General features: G+C 44.3%; 2 protein-coding genes across 3 annotated transcripts in view; one reads left to right on the top strand and one right to left on the bottom strand.

Moving 5' to 3' along the window:
• The window catches only part of pidd1 (p53-induced death domain protein 1), a 52,450-nt gene extending 46,233 nt beyond the window's left edge, over nt 1-6,217 (bottom strand). The window contains exons 1-5 of one of the 2 annotated variants that reach the window (XM_082968190.1): nt 6,085-6,217; nt 4,936-5,831; nt 4,001-4,414; nt 3,272-3,430; nt 43-94 (exon numbers count right to left, since the gene is read on the bottom strand). In XM_082968190.1, the coding sequence (XP_082824316.1) occupies nt 43-94; nt 3,272-3,430; nt 4,001-4,414; nt 4,936-5,647 (1,337 nt within the window). In that variant the 5' untranslated portion in view covers nt 5,648-5,831; nt 6,085-6,217. The remainder of the gene's footprint in view (nt 1-42; nt 95-3,271; nt 3,431-4,000; nt 4,415-4,935; nt 5,832-6,084) is intronic. The other variant, XM_082968189.1, reaches the window with a different exon arrangement.
• A 2,978-nt stretch (nt 6,218-9,195) lies between these two features.
• Nucleotides 9,196-21,013, top strand: part of LOC106584779 (patatin-like phospholipase domain-containing protein 2) — a 28,865-nt gene continuing 17,047 nt past the window's right edge. The window contains exons 1-5 of the mRNA XM_045706243.2: nt 9,196-9,838; nt 10,171-10,403; nt 12,670-12,735; nt 16,982-17,191; nt 17,462-17,522. Of these exons, the coding sequence (XP_045562199.2) occupies nt 9,652-9,838; nt 10,171-10,403; nt 12,670-12,735; nt 16,982-17,191; nt 17,462-17,522 (757 nt within the window). The 5' untranslated portion in view covers nt 9,196-9,651. The remainder of the gene's footprint in view (nt 9,839-10,170; nt 10,404-12,669; nt 12,736-16,981; nt 17,192-17,461; nt 17,523-21,013) is intronic.

Genomic DNA, 21,013 nt, shown 5'->3' with positions numbered 1-21,013 from the left:
TGAGATCAGCACCCGTCAAGTCAAAGTAACACTGTGTTGTACCTGTGTCGATTCAGTCCAAGGTGTAACTCTGGAACGCGTGTTTCCACCTGGTCTGAGGAGGACAGAGGACGATTAACGAAGGAACGATTTACAAAACTAGGATCACACTGCAAATAGTCAATACCTACAGGAAGGTCACTTAGAGCTTCCTTCACCAAGTATGGGTGGTAGTGGTAGAGGGGGTAGAGTTAGTGGTACTAACCAGGTGGTAGTGGTAGAGGGGGTAGAGTTAGTGGTACTAACCAGGTGGTAGTGGTAGAGGGGGTAGAGTTAGTGGTACTAACCAGGTGGTAGTGGTAGAGGGGGTAGAGTTAGTGGTACTAACCAGGTGGTAGTGGTAGAGGGGGTAGAGTTAGTGGTACTAACCAGGTGGTAGTGGTAGAGGGGGTAGAGTTAGTGGTACTAACCAGGTGGTAGTGGTAGAGGGGGTAGAGTGGTACTAACCAGGTGGTAGTGGTAGAGGGGGTAGAGTTAGTGGTACTAACCAGGTGGTAGTGGTAGAGGGGGTAGAGTTAGTGGTACTAACCAGGTGGTAGTGGTAGAGGGGGTAGAGTTAGTGGTACTAACCAGGTGGTAGTGGTAGAGGGGGTAGAGTTAGTGGTACTAACCAGGTGGTAGTGGTAGAGGGGGTAGAGTTAGTGGTAGTAACCAGGTGGTAGTGGTAGAGGGGTTAGAGTTAGTGGTACTAACCAGGTGGTAGTGGTAGAGGGGGTAGAGTTAGTGGTACTAACCAGGTGGTAGTGGTGGAGGGGGTAGAGTGGTACTAACCAGGTGGTAGTGGTAGAGGGGGTAGAGTTAGTGGTACTAACCAGGTGGTAGTGGTAGAGGGGGTAGAGTTAGTGGTACTAACCAGGTGGTAGTGGTAGAGGGGGTAGAGTTAGTGGTACTAACCAGGTGGTAGTGGTAGAGGGGGTAGAGTTAGTGGTACTAACCAGGTGGTAGTGGTAGAGGGGGTAGAGTTAGTGGTAGTAACCAGGTGGTAGTGGTAGAGGGGTTAGAGTTAGTGGTACTAACCAGGTGGTAGTGGTAGAGGGGGTAGAGTTAGTGGTACTAACCAGGTGGTAGTGGTGGAGGGGGTAGAGTGGTACTAACCAGGTGGTAGTGGTAGAGGGGGTAGAGTTAGTGGTACTAACCAGGTGGTAGTGGTAGAGGGGGTAGAGTGGTACTAACCAGGTGGTAGTGGTAGAGGGGGTAGAGTTAGTGGTACTAACCAGGTGGTAGTGGTAGAGGGGGTAGAGTGGTACTAACCAGGTGGTAGTGGTAGAGGGGGTAGAGTTAGTGGTACTAACCAGGTGGTAGTGGTAGAGGGGGTAGAGTGGTACTAACCAGGTGGTAGTGGTAGAGGGGGTAGAGGTAGTGGTACTAACCAGGTGGTAGTGGTAGAGGGGGTAGAGGTAGTGGTACTAACCAGGTGGTAGTGGTAGAGGGGGTAGAGTTAGTGGTACTAACCAGGTGGTAGTGGTGGAGGGGGTAGAGGTAGTGGTACTAACCAGGTGGTAGTGGTAGAGGGGGTAGAGTTAGTGGTACTAACCAGGTGGTAGTGGTAGAGGGGGTAGAGTTAGTGGTACTAACCAGGTGGTAGTGGTAGAGGGGGTAGAGGTAGTGGTACTAACCAGGTGGTAGTGGTAGAGGGGGTAGAGTTAGTGGTACTAACCAGGTGGTAGTGGTAGAGGGGGTAGAGTGGTACTAACCAGGTGGTAGTGGTAGAGGGGGTAGAGTTAGTGGTACTAACCAGGTGGTAGTGGTAGAGGGGGTAGAGTTAGTGGTACTAACCAGGTGGTAGTGGTAGAGGGGGTAGAGTTAGTGGTACTAACCAGGTGGTAGTGGTAGAGGGGGTAGAGTTAGTGGTACTAACCAGGTGGTAGTGGTAGAGGGGGTAGAGTTAGTGGTACTAACCAGGTGGTAGTGGTAGAGGGGGTAGAGTTAGTGGTACTAACCAGGTGGTAGTGGTAGAGGGGGTAGAGTTAGTGGTACTAACCAGGTGGTAGTGGTAGAGGGGGTAGAGTTAGTGGTACTAACCAGGTGGTAGTGGTAGAGGGGGTAGAGTTAGTGGTACTAACCAGGTGGTAGTGGTAGAGGGGGTAGAGTTAGTGGTACTAACCAGGTGGTAGTGGTAGAGGGGGTAGAGTTAGTGGTACTAACCAGGTGGTAGTGGTAGAGGGGGTAGAGTGGTACTAACCAGGTGGTAGTGGTAGAGGGGGTAGAGTTAGTGGTACTAACCAGGTGGTAGTGGTAGAGGGGGTAGAGTTAGTGGTACTAACCAGGTGGTAGTGGTAGAGGGGGTAGAGTGGTACTAACCAGGTGGTAGTGGTAGAGGGGGTAGAGTTAGTGGTACTAACCAGGTGGTAGTGGTAGAGGGGGTAGAGTTAGTGGTACTAACCAGGTGGTAGTGGTAGAGGGGGTAGAGTTAGTGGTACTAACCAGGTGGTAGTGGTAGAGGGGGTAGAGGTAGTGGTACTAACCAGGTGGTAGTGGTAGAGGGGGTAGAGTTAGTGGTACTAACCAGGTGGTAGTGGTAGAGGGGGTAGAGTGGTACTAACCAGGTGGTAGTGGTAGAGGGGGTAGAGTTAGTGGTACTAACCAGGTGGTAGTGGTAGAGGGGGTAGAGTTAGTGGTACTAACCAGGTGGTAGTGGTAGAGGGGGTAGAGTTAGTGGTACTAACCAGGTGGTAGTGGTAGAGGGGGTAGAGTGGTACTAACCAGGTGGTAGTGGTAGAGGGGGTAGAGTTAGTGGTACTAACCAGGTGGTAGTGGTAGAGGGGGTAGAGTGGTACTAACCAGGTGGTAGTGGTAGAGGGGGTAGAGTTAGTGGTACTAACCAGGTGGTAGTGGTAGAGGGGGTAGAGTTAGTGGTACTAACCAGGTGGTAGTGGTAGAGGGGGTAGAGTTAGTGGTACTAACCAGGTGGTAGTGGTAGAGGGGGTAGAGTTAGTGGTACTAACCAGGTGGTAGTGGTAGAGGGGGTAGAGTTAGTGGTACTAACCAGGTGGTAGTGGTAGAGGGGGTAGATTTAGTGGTACTAACCAGGTGGTAGTGGTAGAGGGGGTAGAGTTAGTGGTACTAACCAGGTGGTAGTGGTAGAGGGGGTAGAGTTAGTGGTACTAACCAGGTGGTAGTGGTAGAGGGGGTAGAGTTAGTGGTACTCACCAGGTGGTAGTGGTAGAGGGGGTAGAGTTAGTGGTACTAACCAGGTGGTAGTGGTAGAGGGGGTAGAGTTAGTGGTACTAACCAGGTGTGGGTGGTAGCGGTGGAGGGGTTGGGGGTCTTCCCAGGGGGTTGTTCCTTACGTCTACCTTTAACTTATCCAGTTTGTCCAGACAGAGACAGACGGGGAGAACACGCAGGTCATTACTGTGGATCACCAGGTCCCTGAGAGACAGGAGACAGCCTGAGAGAGGAGAGAGAAGATGAGACGAGGGGAGAGCGGAGACGATAGAGGAGATGAGAGGAGATGAGAGAGGAGACGAGAGGAGGAGAGGAAAGAGGAGACGAGAGGAGAGAGGAGACGAGACAAGGGGAGAGCGGAGACGAGAGGAGACGATAGAGGAGAGGAAAGAGGAGATGAGAGAGGAGATGAGAGAGGAGACGAGAGGAAAGAGGAGACGAGACGGGAAAGGAAAGAGGAGACGAGAGGAAACGAGAGAAGAGAGGGGTCAGAAGAGAGGGGACAGGAGAGATGAGAGGACAGAAGAGGAGAGGAAACAAGAGGAGAGGAAACAAGAGGAGAGGAGACAAAGAGGGGTGATGTAGACAGACAGACGAAGAAGGAGGGAATGTTCCTAACCTTAGACCCTTGCTTTCATTTTTTTATTGCCATAGTATCACAGTAATATTTAGGCTTACAACATTAGTCATACACAATAAATATGTCAATGGTTAATGCTGTGTCAGATAAATCTGTTATTTTTTTTAAGAACTCTCCAGTCTCCTAACTTATTGTTGTCTATCCCCCCTTTACCCATGGTCTCAGGCAGCTTCTTTAGCCTGTTGTGTGACAGCTCCAGTTTAACCAGCTCCTCCAGCGCACCCATCTCCTCAGGTAATGTCTCCAGGAGGTTATAGGAGACATCCAGGGTGTGGAGGCTCTTCAGCTGGCCCATGCTGGGGGGGAGAGAGGCCAGAGAGTTCCCCAGGAGAGAGAGGTAGCGGAGGGCAGGGAGAGGCCCGAAGGAGGGCGGAAGATCAGTGAGGTGGTTGTGACCCAGGAGGAGGGTGGAGAGGAGGGGGAGGGTGAGGAGGCAGGGAGGGAAGGAGGAGAGGAGGTTGAAGGAGAGGTCCAGGTGGACGAGGAGAGAAAGGGATGAGAGAGAGGGAGGAAGAGAGGTGAGGAGGCCGGGGAGGGGGTCACCATGGGCGTCATGGAAACAGTGTCCTGAGGAGGAGTCAGAAGATGAGAGAGAGAGAGAGAGAGAGAGAGAGAGAGAGAGAGAGAGAGAGGACAGACAAGAGAGAGAGCGAGGACAGACAGACAGAACAGACAAGAGGAGAGAGAGAGGACAGATAAGTGGAGAGAGAGGACAGACAGGACAGACAAGAGAGAGAGGACAGACAAGAGGAGAGAGAGAGAGAGAGAGAGAGAGAGAGGACAGACAGGAGGAGAGAGAGAGAGGACAGACAGACCAGACAAGAGGAGAGAGAGAGGACAGACAGGAGGAGAGGACAGACAAGAGCAAGGGACAAATGATTGGAAAGGGTGTGAAAATACCACATAATGATTAACATGTAAAGACACAGATTGTATGATAACGTTGCAGTGTTTATACTATGTGCTATAATGTGAGTCTGATGTTCAGTGTCTACTAAATAATCAATCTGAATCGATCAAATGTTACTTTACAAGCACGTTACACAGCATTAATGAATGTATCAGCATTCAGCACTAGTACTCTGTACCTCTAATAGCCAGTGAGCGTAGCTGTGTGAGGTGCGGTAGGACCTCCAGGGCTCCCTCTAGCGCCCCCCTGTCCTCCGAGCCCAGTCGGAGGTACTGCAGGCCCCTCAGCTGCCCAGGGACAGACACCCATAGTACCTGGAGCACAGCAGTCCCACCGTGGTATACATCCAGAGTCAGTCTAGTGTCGGTGAGCACCGCACACAGCTCTACTGACGGGGGAAGGGGAGGGGTGAGGGACGGGACGGGAGAGAACGAGGAGGAGAGAGGAGGCAGGAAGTAGGGAGAGGGGGATGAGAGGGTGGAGATGGAGAGAGGAGAGATGGAGGGAGGAGAGATGGAGAGAGAAGGAGGGATGGAGACAGGGTCCCCATCATCGTTATCTCGGTCTGTAACTGTTATCAGTCCTTTATTCATTTCCTCCATCTTCTCCGTCCCCTTTTGAATTCCACTTTCTTCTTTGTTTCTAATTGCAGACACACTGGCAGTTTCTCCCTCTCCCTCGGTCTGTCCTTCCCTACGTGACACTTCCTCTCCAAGATGGTGGCCCATCTTATCTATGGGAAAGTGTGTTATTCTGTTGACAGTCTTATTCCTCATCTGATCAAGAGGATCATGTCCCGTCTCTATGGTTCCACCACCGACTTGATTCTCACCCTCCGTTTTCTCTTGTCCCCTTCCTCTCCTCCATTTCTTCTTCTTCTCTCTCTCCATCTCACACCTCTTCTCTCAGGGGACCTTGTTTTTGTGAAGGTGTTCAATTAAAATCCAAACACATATATATATTTTTTTTTCATTTATTAGACGGGCCAATCTTCAAGGGACAGCTGCTGCCTGCTGTACTTGGGCATGTTGGGACTTGAGCGTCCTAGGATACAATTCCCAGAACATTGATTGCCTAGCCAGTACAAGAACATAGCCTATATTTCACTAACAGTAAACACATAACGTTACATAGCTATGTTTATTTAGGTGAAATGTATAAATATGATTGTATGACAGTAATAGTGAAAGATTAAAAGTTTCTTAGTAAACTACTGCTAGCTAGCCTAGTTAGCAACAAGCTAACATTAGCTAACTGCTTTGATTTACTATGCCACTTGAAAGTTCACGGAACAAACTAACTATGGATTTAACTAAATGTACTGTACCGTGCAGTAATGTTTCCTGTTCACAGCGATAACCACTGTATCTCACGCCAGATTGATTTTATTATAAAGTACAAGGTTCACTACTTCCTTGGTGTCCGTGGCTACACCTTTTTTTCAAACAGCTTGTTGTCATCAGCCAGACCAATGAGGCAGCCAGACGCTCAGCCCGGGGAGGGACACTGGTCTTAAAGGGACAGTGTCACGTTTAAACTCTCCCCTTTTCCACGCATCACTTTCACTTGCAAATTGTTGTCTTTCTATCTGTTTCATTTGTTGACATATAAAATACATAAAAAAAAAATTTTTTAAAAAGGTAAATATTCGTGTGACATCGGGAAGTTCGAAAAACAACACAAACAGATCTGGGATCAGGCTAGGGAATACTGAGAAAATGGCTTTCCAGACACTTTAATCAATAACTTTCAGAGCAGAAAAAAAACTAACAAAAAAAATAGTCAGAGTTATCTCTGGTAAACACAGGAATAATGACGTGTCCCTGGTCCCTGATAATGTATCTGTTACTTTTACCTGATAAACACAACTTTATCTATTTTGTTCTTTGTCAAAGTCATAAGTTATCTCTCTTCGGTGTGTTCATTTCCTGAATGTATAGCATACCTACCGCCAATATGTATGCCATGTATTGATATTTTTTTGCAGAAGGGGATGTCAGCTTTGAGCGCTGCTCACATAAGTCCTATAAAAGTGATCTCAGGTTACTTTGAGTCACCTGTTATAATCCTACCCTGAGGACCATTGAACAGGACGTGTTATAATCCTACCCTGAAGACCATTGAACAGAGTGTAGTCTAATCCTACCCTGAAGACCATTGAACAGAGTGTAGTCTAATCCTACCCTGAGGACCATTGAACAGGACGTGTTATAATCCTACCCTGAAGACCATTGAACAGAGTGTAGTCTAATCCTACCCTGAGGACCATTGAACAGGACGTGTTATAATCCTACCCTGAAGACCATTGAACAGAGTGTAGTCTAATCCTACCCTGAGGACCATTGAACAGGACGTGTTATAATCCTACCCTGAAGACCATTGAACAGAGTGTATTATAATTCTACCCTGAAGACCATTGAACAGAGTGTATTATAATTCTACCCTGAAGACCATTGAACAGAGTGTAGTCTAATCCTACCCTGAGGACCATTGAACAGAGTGTAGTCTAATCCTACCCTGAGGACCATTGAACAGGACGTGTTATAATCCTACCCTGAAGACCATTGAACAGAGTGTATTATAATCCTACCCTGAGTACCATTGAACAGGGTGTAGTCTAATCCTACCCTGAAGGTCCAGAGTACTACTGGTTTTTGTTCTACCTGATAATTAATTGCACCCACCCATCAGTCCCTGATTAGAGGGGAATATATATATATATATATATTTAAGGTAGCGGAACTGTCTTTAAGGCTCAGATTAGAATTAGAGGGCCATAGAAGAAATGACGTATCTCAGTGAACCTTTGACAGAGTCACTGTGCTAGTGGTAAACACCAACAACAGAGAGCTATTTATTATGGTAGTCTCTCACGAAATATGACAACATTTTAAATGTGTGTGTGTGTGTGTGTGTGTGTGTGTGCCCAGTATTGGAATGTATGATGGATCCCCAGGGGGTCAGAGTTCACTCGAGATTTGGTTCTGTGTTGTCAGGATTAGGACTAGTCACATGTCGATTTCTAGAAAAAAAATGTCTAACTGTTTATGAGTAATTGGGGGGAAAAAAGTGTGTGTGTGTGTGTGTGTGTGTGTGTGTGTGTGTGTGTGTGTGTGTGTGTGTGTGTGTGTGTGTGTGTGTGTGTGTGTGTGTGTGTGTGTGTGTGTGTGTGTGTGTGTTGTCACATTAGGGTAGTTTCACAATAGGATATCGTCTTTGTGCAAGATGTGCTAAAAAAAAACAATCCAGGAACAAATCCATGAAATGTTGTTATTCTTGGCAGGAATGTGTTCTGTGAAGAGTTTTTAAAACCTAATGTTCTAAAATAATCCATTAGAGAATTGGAAAAAAAAACGTTACTTGGATAATGTGGTAAAGGTTTCCAAGGATTTTACAGTTGTTCAATGCACTATTGTTTCATAAAATAGAAATATCTTGCATACGCTCTGTTCTTTCCATGCCATTAATAACACTCGAAAATATGCAAAAAAACGATGTATATATACTGTAATTAAAAATGTATAGGCAAATGTACAGTATATTTCACAGCACCTATACAGGTGTAGGATCTTAATGTGAGCCAGTTTGCTACAGCAGGAAAATAATCCTGCAGGACCAGGAAATCTGAATTATTATGTGGACATTTTTGTAGGGGTTGATTCATTTTTTGTATGTGAAAATCATGTCTGAAATTTCAAAGTGGAAACGACAAACTTTTTAAACCTCAAATACACTAAAGTTTTAAATGTTCTGTGTTGCAGGAAAGTTATTCTGCAACAGGGTGTTCACATTAATGGTTGTTTAGAAGATCATAGATCATTTAAACAAATGTAAACAAAAGCAAGCCCAAAATGAGTGGAATATTTGCTCGATAAACACACAGTCAGAATAGCTTTTCTGTTGGACAAAAATGGCTATAAAAAACAATATTATTGCCAATTGAGTCTTTAAACTATGTAAACACATTCCTTCTGATGTGAAATGTATCTGTTTTCCCTAGAGGTCGTTGTTGACTTTGTTTTGTTATTTACAGACAGTTTATTACAGAGAAATTAGATTCCTGTGTATAAAGTGAGTATAACTTGAGAGTAACTTAATATTGTCTAAGTTAGAATAAAAATATTAAGTCAATTAAAATCAAGAGCAAGAGAATATAGGCAAAATGTGCTCCGTTGTAAAAGAGGCCTTGGTCTCAATGGGATTTCCCTGTTGAAATAAATCAAATGTAAAGATTCGACAGATACGCGTTGCCAAAGCGGACACGGTCAAACCCCTCTCCGAAAAACCAGCCGACGGAGGGTGAACGACAGGTCACAGAGAACTCAGACACTGATAGGACGGCTGTTTCAGAGATAACGATCTGATTGGACAGTGGGCTGAGACGTCACACCCACGGGAATACGCCCGCCTCCACGCTGTGTATACAAATTCAACAGATTAAAGTGACATTTAAAAGCTTTCAAAGACAGAGATGTTGAACACTTTCGTCTGGATAAAGTTATTGTTTTTGGAAGAAAAAAAAAATAAGTTACTGTTTTCAACAAGCAACTGTTTTACAAATAGAAGAAACAAAGAAACAGATTTTTAAAGAATATGAAATGGTGAAGATGTCCTCAAGAACTTGAAGACAAATCAACTTGTTGACAGCCAGACAAGTGTTGAACTTGTTAGCTGAAGTTAACAATGTGAATACAGATCGCTTTGCAATTTAATGGACCGCAAGGGAACGTCTGTTACCAATAGCTGATATTGTTCCTACATTTTGGACGCTGAAGACCGTGGTATTACTGGTACTTTAGCTAGTTAGGTAGTTAACTAACTCGACAGCTGTGAACTGTGCACAGAGCTTTCTGTCTGAGTTTTAATAAGAGAGGCATTATTTTCCTCAGTAGTTATGTTTCCGTTAGATTCGACGTGGAACATTTCATTTGCAGGTTGCGGTTTCTTAGGCATCTATCATATCGGTGTAGCGAGTTGTCTACAGGAACAGTGTCCGTTTCTAGTGCATAATGCCCGGCACATCTACGGGGCATCAGCTGGGGCGCTCACCGCCTCGGCGCTGGTCAGCGGAGCTTGTTTAGGTAGGCAGTGATGAACCTTCCTCGACTTATTGCATAGTAATGACACTGTGTGTGTGTGTGTGTGTGTGTGTGTGTGTGTGTGTGTGTGTGTGTGTCCGTTTCTTGTCGTGCTTTGCTGCGTCCCTTGCCCGGCCTGTGCACTGTCTGTATATCGATTGTCTACTTTTACCCACCCCGTGTTTTCCTTTACATTATCGTTGTGGAATGAGTACACACTATGTATTTTTTTACAATTGCCAGCAATAGCAATGCCCGATATAATGTTACCATATTATACTGATAGACCGTCTCTGACATGAACAATATTCTGTACCTTATTGTTTCCTCATCAGGTGAGGCAGGTGCCAACATCATTGATGTGGCCAAGGATGCCCGGAAGCGTTTCCTGGGGCCTATGCACCCATCCTTCAACCTGGTGAAGATCATGCGTAGCATGCTGTATAGAACCCTGCCACCCAATGCCCACCACAGTGCCACAGGGAGACTCGGCATATCACTGACCAGGGTGACCGACGGAGAGAATGTCTTGGTGTCCCACTTCAACAGCAAGGAGGAGCTGGTGCAGGTGAGACTCTTCTACCTCAAACACTAACTTGCTGACAAAGCAGGGTCGAGGTCAATTTCATTTGAATTCCAGTCAATTTCGAAAGTAAACCAAATTACAATTCTGATTCAAAATGTGTCTAATTGAAGGGAATTGGAATTGGAATTTCAATATACTTCCTGAATTGACTGTAATTTAAATGTAAATGTATTTTACCCCAACCCTGTGACAAAGTTTTTCACGTAGATAAAGAAATGAGAGGCCTGTCATGCCAAATAATGTCCTCCGGCCAACCAGCAGAGCAACGGAAGCTTTGGTTCATTACGTAATCCGGTCAGCATGTTGCAAATTCTAGCAACAGCCCTAGCAACAGCCCTAGCTACAGCCCTAGCAACAGCCCTAGCAACAGAAGCCAGAACTCATCAAGGATCTCTCCGTACTTTCCTCTGCTCATCTTTCCCTCGACCCTGGCGAGTCTCCCAGTCCTTGCCACTGAAGGTTCTCCCATCTCCACAGAGGAACTCTGGAGCTCTGTCAGAGTGACCATTTGGTCCTTGGTCACCTCCCTGACCAAGGCCCTTCTCCCCCGATTGCTCAGTTTGGCTGGTCGGCCAGCTCTAGGAAGAGTCTTGGTGGTTCCAAACTTCTTCCATTTAAGAATGATAGGAGGCCACTGTGTTCTTGAGGGACCTTCAATAATGCAGAAATGTTTTGGTACCCTTCCCCAGATCTGTGCCTCGACACAATCCTGTCTTGGAGCTCAACGGACAATTCCTTCGACCTCATGGCTTGGTTTTTGCTCTGACAAGCACTGTCAACTGTGAGACCTTATATAGACAAGTGTGTGTGCCTTTCCAAATCATGTCCAATCAATTGAATTTACCACAGGTGGACTCCTAATCAAGTTGTAGAAACATCTCAAGGATGATCAATGGAAACAGGAAGCACCTGAGCTCAATTTTGAGTCTCTTAGCAAAGGGTCTGAATACTTATGTAAACCCGGACGATGCTGGGCTAATTGTGCGCCGCCCTATGGGACTCCCAATCACAGCTGGTTGTGATACAGCCTGGAATCCGAACCAGGGTGTCTGTAGTGACGCCTCTAGCACTGATAATACAGTGCCTTAGACCGCTGCGCCACTCGGGAGGCCACATCAATGATCTCATCTCAGAACTATAAACCCAGACATTGACTTGTACAAATAGGATACTCCTGCTGACTCATTGGCTACAGCAGGTGAGTGACACAAATAGTGACTTGCTGACAAAGTGTAACGGCTGTCTGTAAGAGGGAACCAAGGTGCAGCAGAGGATGTGTTCATCATTAGAATTTTAATTCAACAAACAAGAGAACACTACAAAATGAACAAAAACGACAGAAACCAGTCCTGTTAGGAAAATACTCTAAACAGAAACAATTACCCACAAAACCCAAAGGCAAAACATGCTCCTTATGTGTGACTCCCAATCAGCAGCAACGAGCTTCAGCTTTGCCTGATTGGGAGCCACACACACACGGCCCAAAACAAAGAAATACCAAAACATAGAAAAAGGAACATAGAACGCCCACCCAATGTAACACCCTGGCCTAACCAAAATAAAGAACAAAAAACCCCTCTCTATGGCCAGGGCGTTACACAAAGTCGGATATTTTATGAACTGAAACTGATAGCTATGTGTCTCAGTATTCATGCCTGTTAGTTACATACCGGTGGGCACATCCCATAAACTCAGACACTGACCTGAACAAACACTCATTGTGACTGTCTGACAGTTAACTGTACTAAGACTCAGAAACATAAACTGGCATTAATTGTGAGAGTCCGAGAGACAAACAGTACTTGGATCCAGACCTGTTGAGTTCATGTCAGAATGAGTGTGTTTTAGGCAGTTATACACACACACACACACACACACACACACACACACACACACACACACACACACACACACACACACACACACACACACACACACACACACACACACACACACACACACACACACACACACAAATTGTGCTGTTGCAATGTTCTCTAACGATAAAAATGTGTTGTGTTGTGTGTCCTGTGGACTCATAATAATGTGTTGTGTGTCCTGTGGACTCATAATAATGTGTTGTGTGTCCTGTGGACTCATAATAATGTGTTGTGTGTTCTGTGGACTCATAATAATGTGTTGTGTGGCCTGTGGACTCATAATAATGTGTTGTGTGTCCTGTGGACTCATAATACTGTGTTGTGTGGCCTGTGGACTCATAATAATGTGTTGTCTGTTCTTTATCCAGGCGTGTGTCTGCAGTGCTTACATCCCTGTGTACTGTGGACTGATCCCCCCTACACTGCAGGGTGTGGTGAGTACACTACCTTCTTATCTTTCTGTGTGTGTGTGTGTGTGTGTGTGTGTGTGTGTGTGTGTGTGTGTGTGTGTGTGTGTGTGTGTGTGTGTGTGTGTGTGTGTGTGTGTGTGTGTGTGTGTGTGTGTGTGTGTGTGTGTGTGTGTGTGTGTGATTAGCCTACTGTACATTCAAAGAGGATATACTTACCACAATTTCAAAACAAACAGATGGATCTTAATTTGATCTCAACAACCTTCTTTTGTTGCTGAGAATTTGAAAACTTGTAGTGTATTCAAGGTTTAAAAAAGTTTTTAAAGTTTTTAAATTTCAGACTTGATTTGCCCTAATGAAAAATGTATCAACCCCTACAAAGAATGTCCATTAGTTATAATCTACATAATAATTCACATTTCCTGTTGCTGCAGGATTATTTTCCTGCTGTAGCAAACTGGCTCAAATGAAGATCTTACAGCTGTGCATACACTTTTCTGTTGCGAAACAAAACACGTGTTTGTTGCAAAAATGAGCTTTGAGGAAGCACAGCTGTTGTCAGTAGCAACAATATCAGAACAGATGTGGTCGTTTTCAGAAGTCATTGTTGACTCTCCCCTCATCTCAAATCTTATTGGTCTGTTGCTCCCCTCTCTTCAACTCAGCCTATTGCCCTTTAATCCTGTTCCCTGGCTATGGTTTCCTTGTATTGTTGTCGTTGTTGTTGTTCTTGGCTCAGTGTTGTCCTTTTCTACCCTCCCTCTCTCTCTGGGTGGATCCCTCTCTTTCCCTTCTATCCTCTCTCTTTCCCCCTCTCTCTTTCTCTCTCTCTCTCTCTGGGTGGATCCCTCTCTTTCCCTTCTATCCTCTCTCTTTCCCCCTCTCTCTTTCTCTCTCTCTCTCTCTGGGTGGATCCCTCTCTTTCACCTTCTATCCTCTCTCTCTCTGGGTGGATCCCTCTCTTTCCCTTCTATCCTCTCTCTTTCCCCCTCTCTCTTTCTCTCTCTCTCTCTCTCTGGGTGGATCCCTCTCTTTCCCTTCTATCCTCTCTCTCTCTGGGTGGATCCCTCTCTTTCACCTTCTATCCTCTCTCTCCCTGGGTGGATCCCTCTCTTCACCTTCTATCCTCTCTCTCTCTCTGGGTGGATCCCTCTCTTTCACCTTCTATCCTCTCTCTCTCTGGGTGGATCCCTCTCTTTCACCTTCTATCCTCTCTCTCTCTCTGGGTGGATCCCTCTCTTTCACCTTCTATCCTCTCTCTCTCTGGGTGGATCCCTCTCTTTCCCTTCTATCCTCTCTCTTCCCCCTCTCTCTTTCTCTCTCTCTCTCTCTGGGTGGATCCTCTCTTTCACCTTCTGTCCTCTCTCTCTCTCGGGTGGATCCCTCTCTTTCACCTTCTGTCCTCTCTCTCTCTCTGGGTGGATCCCTCTCTTTCACCTTCTATCCTCTCTCTCTCTCTGGGTGGATCCCTCTCTTTCACCTTCTATCCTCTCTCTCTCTGGGTGGATCCCTCTCTTCACCTTCTATCCTCTCTCTCTCTCTGGGTGGATCCCTCTCTTTCACCTTCTATCCTCTCTCTCTCTGGGGCCCTCCCCCCCCCCCCCGGGTGGATCCCTCTCTTTCCCCACCTCTCTCCCCCCCCCCCCCCCCGGGGGATCCCTCTCCCCTCTGCCTCTCTCCCCGGGTGGATCCCTCTCTTTCACCTTCTATCCTCTCTCTCTCTCTGGGTGGATCCCTCTCTTTCACCTTCTATCCTCTCTCTCTCTCGGGTGGATCCCTCTCTTCACCTTCTGTCCTCTCTCTCTCTCTGGGTGGATCCCTCTCTTTCACCTTCTATCCTCTCTCTCTCTCTGGGTGGATCCCTCTCTTTCACCTTCTATCCTCTCTCTCTCCCTGGGTGGATCCCTCTCTTTCACCTTCTATCCTCTCTCTCTCTGGGTGGATCCCTCTCTTTCCCTTCTATCCTCTCTCTTTCCCCTCTCTCTTTCTCTCTCTCTCTCTCTGGGTGGATCCCTCTCTTTCACCTTCTGTCCTCTCTCTCTCTCTGGGTGGATCCCTCTCTTTCACCTTCTGTCCTCTCTCTCTCTCTGGGTGGATCCCTCTCTTTCACCTTCTATCCTCTCTCTCTCCCTGGGTGGATCCCTCTCTTTCACCTTCTATCCTCTCTCTCTCTGGGTGGATCCCTCTCTTTCACCTTCTATCCTCTCTCTCTCTCTGGGTGGATCCCTCTCTTTCACCTTCTATCCTCTCTCTCTCTCGGGTGGATCCCTCTCTTTCACCTTCTATCCTCTCTCTCTCTGGGTGGATCCCTCTCTTTCACCTTCTATCCTCTCTCTCCCTGGGTGGATCCCTCTCTTTCACCTTCTATCCTCTCTCTCTCTCTGGGTGGATCCCTCTCTTTCACCTTCTATCCTCTCTCTCTCTGGGTGGATCCCTCTCTTTCACCTTCTATCCTCTCTCTCTCTCTGGGTGGATCCCTCTCTTTCACCTTCTATCCTCTCTCTCTCTGGGTGGATCCCTCTCTTTCACCTTCTATCCTCTCTCTCTCTGGGTGGATCCCTCTCTTTCACCTTCTATCCTCTCTCTCTCTGGGTGGATCCCTCTCTTTCCCTTCTATCCTCTCTCTTTCCCCCTCTCTCTTTCTCTCTCTCTCTCCCTGGGTGGATCCCTCTCTTTCCCTTCTATCCTCTCTCTCTCTGGGTGGATCCCTCTCTTTCACCTTCTATCCTCTCTCTCTCTGGGTGGATCCCTCTCTTTCACCTTCTATCCTCTCTCTCTCTCTGGGTGGATCCCTCTCTTTCACCTTCTATCCTCTCTCTCTCTGGGTGGATCCCTCTCTTTCCCTTCTATCCTCTCTCTCTCTGGGTGGATCCCTCTCTTTCACCTTCTATCCTCTCTCTCTCTCTGGGTGGATCCCTCTCTTCACCTTCTAACCCTCCTCTCTCTCTCTGGGTGGATCCCTCTCTTTCACCTTCTATCCTCTCTCTCTCTGGGTGGATCCCTCTCTTTCACCTTCTGTCCTCTCTCTCTCTCTGGGTGGATCCCTCTCTTTCACCTTCTATCCCCTCTCTCCCTGGGTGGATCCCTCTCTTTCACCTTCTATCCTCTCTCTCTGGGTGGATCCCTCTCTTTCCCCTTCTATCCTCTCTCTCCCTGGGTGGATCCCTCTCTTTCACCTTCTATCCTCTCTCTCCCTGGGTGGATCCCTCTCTTTCACCTTCTATCCTCTCTCTCTCTGGGTGGATCCCTCTCTTTCACCTTCTCTGGAATATTTGTTTAATATCTTTCCAGTCTTTCTGTCTCTTGAATGACACACACAACCACACATAACTCACGTTCAATGTGGGATATAAAGGCAAAGTAGCACATTCATGATTTTTTGTTAAAGTTTCAGAAATCCCCCAACTTTCTAACAATGAGAAGTGAGAGAGTCACCTACATTTTACGTTTCATTTTAGTCATTTAACAGACACTTTTATACTTTTATATTCAGTGCAAAACATGTTATAGACAAGCAGCGTATTATATGACAGGTTTAACATGACAAGTTAAGTACCCATATGTATTCGAGTTCACATTAGTTCAGAATTAGATGTCATGAGTGGAATATAGTATTTGTGGAGCTGGACCGGACCATCTCTCAGTTTGGTACAGGGCTTTTCTAGGACCGGACCATGTCTCAGTTTGGTACAGGGCTTTTCTAGGACCGGACCATGTCTCTGTTTGGAACAGGGCTTTTTTAGGACTGGACCATGTCTCTGTTTGGTACAGGGCTTTTCTAGGACCGGACCATGTCTCTGTTTGGTACAGGGCTTTTCTAGGACCGGACCATCTCTCAGTTTGGTACAGGGCTTTTCTAGGACTGGACTATCTCTCAGTTTGTCACAGGGCTTTTCTAGGACTGGACCATCTCTCAGTTTGGTACAGGGCTTTTCTAGGACTGGACCATCTCTCAGTTTGTCACAGGGCTTTTCTTGGATCTATTATTGAGACACACCAAGCCAACTCTCTCAAGGTTGTCCTCTCCTGTCCTCTGAATGTCTGGACACTGGACCAGACATCACTATAAAACACATCCCATGCCCCCCGCCGGTTTTCACACTTCTACCCTACAGGCTATTTACTTAAAGCATGCCAAGGGGATGCTTGATCACCTGCAGTAGTATATTGTGACATTATAAAGCTTATAATATATTGTCTCACTGACTTAAAATCATTGGTATTTAGTTATCTCTCTGTGTCTAACTCTCTCCCTCCCTCCTCTCTCCAGCGTTACGTGGACGGTGGTATCAGTGATAATCTGCCTCAGTATGAGCTGAAGAACACCATCACTGTGTCTCCGTTCTCTGGAGAGAGCGACATCTGTCCTAGAGACAGATCCACCAACATGCATGAACTACGATTCACCAACACCTCTATCCAGTTTACACTCACCAACCTGTACAGAGTGTCCAGAGCTCTGTTCCCCCCTGATCCACAGGTACACACACACACACCTGTACAGAGCTCTGTTCCCCCCTGATCCACAGGTACTGTACTCACAGACATACTTAGCAGATGCTATTATCCAAAGAGACTTACAGAGTGTATACATTTTTCAGTCAGTGATCACTGGGGGGAATTGAACACGTGACCTTTGACATGCTAGTGCAACAGTTTTACCAACTGAGCCACCAGGCAGACAGACATGGACTCTGAATGTGTCTCTGGGAAGATATCTAATGTGTCTGTCTGTCTGTGTTTGTTTCAGGTTATGAAGGCCATGTGTAAACAGGGGTACAAAGATGCTCTTCACTTTCTAAAGAAGAACGGTAAGAGACCTTTATATTAGTTCTATTATTATATAACTCTATATTACATCAGGCTTGGTATAGAGTAGTTCTATGATTCTATACTAGATCAGGCTTGGTATAGAGTAGTTCTATGATTCTATACTAGATCAGGCTTGGTATAGAGTAGTTCTATGATTCTATATTACACCAGGCTTGGTATAGAGTAGTTCTATGATTCTATACTAGATCAGGCTTGGTATAGAGTAGTTCTATGATTCTATACTAGATCAGGCTTGGTATAGAGTAGTTATATGATTCTATACTAGATCAGGCTTGGTATAGAGTAGTTATATGATTCTATATTACACCAGGCTTGGTATAGAGTAGTTCTATGATTCTATACTAGATCAGGCTTGGTATAGAGTAGTTCTATGATTCTATACTAGATCAGGCTTGGTATAGAGTAGTTATATGACTCTATACTAGATCAGGCTTGGTACAGAGTAGTTATATGATTCTATACTAGATCAGGCTTGGTATAGAGTAGTTCTATGATTCTATACTAGATCAGGCTTGGTATAGAGTAGTTATATGATTCTATACTAGATCAGGCTCGGTATAGAGTAGTTCTATGATTCTATACTAGATCAGGCTTGGTATAGAGTAGTTATATGATTCTATACTAGATCAGGCTTGGTATAGAGTAGTTCTATGATTCTATACTAGATCAGGCTTGGTATAGAGTAGTTCTATGATTCTATACTAGATCAGGCTTGGTATAGAGTAGTTATATGATTCTATATTACATCAGGCTTGGTATAGAGTAGTTCTATGATTCTATACTAGATCAGGCTTGGTATAGAGTAGTTCTATGATTCTATACTAGATCAGGCTTGGTATAGAGTAGTTATATGATTCTATATTACATCAGGCTTGGTATAGAGTAGTTCTATGATTCTATTCTAGATCAGGCTCGGTATAGAGTAGTTATATGATTCTATACTAGATCAGGCTTGGTATAGAGTAGTTATATGATTCTATACTAGATCAGGCTTGGTATAGAGTAGTTATATGATTCTATACTAGATCAGGCTTGGTATAGAGTAGTTATATGATTCTATACTAGATCAGGCTTGGTATAGAGTAGTTATATGATTCTATAATAGATCAGGCTTGGTATAGAGTAGTTATATGATTCTATACTAGATCAGGCTTGGTATAGAGTAGTTATATGATTCTATACTAGATCAGGCTTGGTATAGAGTAGTTATATGATTCTATACTAGATCAGGCTTGGTATAGAGTAGTTCTATGATTCTATACTAGATCAGGCTTGGTATAGAGTAGTTATATGATTCTATACTAGATCAGGCTTGGTATAGAGTAGTTATATGATTCTATACTAGATCAGGCTTGGTATAGAGTAGTTATATGATTCTATACTAGATCAGGCTTGTTATAGAGTAGTTATATGATTCTATACTAGATCAGGCTTGGTATAGAGTAGTTATATGATTCTATAATAGATCAGGCTTGGTATAGAGTAGTTATATGATTCTATACTAGATCAGGCTTGTTATAGAGTAGTTATATGATTCTATACTAGATCAGGCTTGGTATAGAGTAGTTATATTATTATATAACTCTATACTAGATCAGGCTCGGTATAGAGTAGTTATATGATTCTATACTAGATCAGGCTTGGTATAGACTAGTTATATGATTCTATACTAGATCAGGCTTGGTATAGAGTAGTTATATGACTCTATACTAGATCAGGCTTGGTATAGAGTAGTTATATGACTCTATACTAGATCAGGCTTGGTATAGAGTAGTTATATCATTCTATACTAGATCAGGCTTGGTATAGAGTAGTTATATGATTCTATACTAGATCAGGCTTGGTATATGACTCTATACTAGATCAGGCTTGGTATAGAGTAGTTATATGATTCTATACTAGATCAGGCTTGGTATAGAGTAGTTATATGATTCTATACTAGATCAGGCTTGGTATAGAGTATTTATATGATTCTATACTAGATCAGGCTTGGTATAGAGTAGTTATATGATTCTATACTAGATCAGGCTTGGTATAGAGTAGTTATATTATTATATAACTCTATACTAGATCAGGCTCGGTATAGAGTAGTTATATGATTCTATACTAGATCAGGCTTGGTATAGAGTAGTTATATGATTCTATACTAGATCAGGCTTGGTATAGAGTAGTTATATGATTCTATACTAGATCAGGCTTGGTATAGAGTAGTTATATGATTCTATTCTAGATCAGGCTTGGTATAGACTAGTTATATGATTCTATACTAGATCAGGCTTGGTATAGAGTAGTTATATGATTCTATACTAGATCAGGCTTGGTATAGAGTAGTTATATGATTCTATATTACATCAGGCTTGGTATAGAGTAGTTATATGACTCTATACTAGATCAGGCTTGGTATAGAGTAGTTATATGATTCTATACTAGATCAGGCTTGGTATATGACTCTATACTAGATCAGGCTTGGTATAGAGTAGTTATATGACTCTATACTAGATCAGGCTTGTTATAGAGTAGTTATATGATTCTATACTAGATCAGGCTTGGTATAGAGTAGTTATATGATTCTATACTAGATCAGGCTTGGTATAGAGTATTTATATGATTCTATACTAGATCAGGCTTGGTATAGAGTAGTTATATGATTCTATACTAGATCAGGCTTGGTATAGAGTAGTTATATGATTCTATACTAGATCAGGCTTGGTATAGAGTAGTTCTATGATTCTATACTAGATCAGGCTTGGTATAGAGTAGTTATATGATTCTATACTAGATCAGGCTTGGTATAGAGTATTTATATGATTCTATACTAGATCAGGCTTGGTATAGAGTAGTTCTATGACTCTATACTAGATCAGGCTTGGTATAGAGTAGTTATATGACTCTATACTAGATCAGGCTTGGTACAGAGTAGTTATATGATTCTATACTAGATCAGGGTTGGTATAGAGTAGTTATATGATTCTATACTAGATCAGGCTTGGTATAGAGTAGTTATATGATTCTATACTAGATCAGGCTTGGTATAGAGTAGTTATACAAGTGAGAATGAATTGTCAGAAAGATACTAGAAATGACTGACAAATGTCCAACCAAAGAAATACACTGTATATGGTTTGGCTGTGTGTGTGTGTGTGTGTGTGTGTGTGTGTGTGTGTGTGTGTGTGTGTGTGTGTGTGTGTGTGTGTGTGTGTGTGTGTGTGTGTGTGTGTGTGTGTGTGTGTGTGTGTGTGTGTGTTGTCACATTAGGGTAGTTTCACAATAGGATATCGTCTTTGTGCAAGATGTGCTAAAAAAAACAATCCAGGAACAAATCCATGAAATGTTGTTATTCTTGGCAGGAATGTGTTCTGTGAAGAGTTTTTAAAACCTAATGTTCTAAAATAATCCAGAGTTATATGATTCTATACTAGATCAACAAGTGAGAATGAATTGTCAGAAAGATACTACAAATTACTGACAA

Source organism: Salmo salar, chromosome 23, assembly GCF_965601325.2.
Source record: "Salmo salar chromosome 23, fSalSal1, whole genome shotgun sequence".
Classification (NCBI taxonomy): domain Eukaryota; kingdom Metazoa; phylum Chordata; class Actinopteri; order Salmoniformes; family Salmonidae; genus Salmo; species Salmo salar.
The sequence above is the reverse complement of the archived record's forward strand: the minus strand, read 5'-3'. Positions and strand labels throughout refer to the sequence as shown.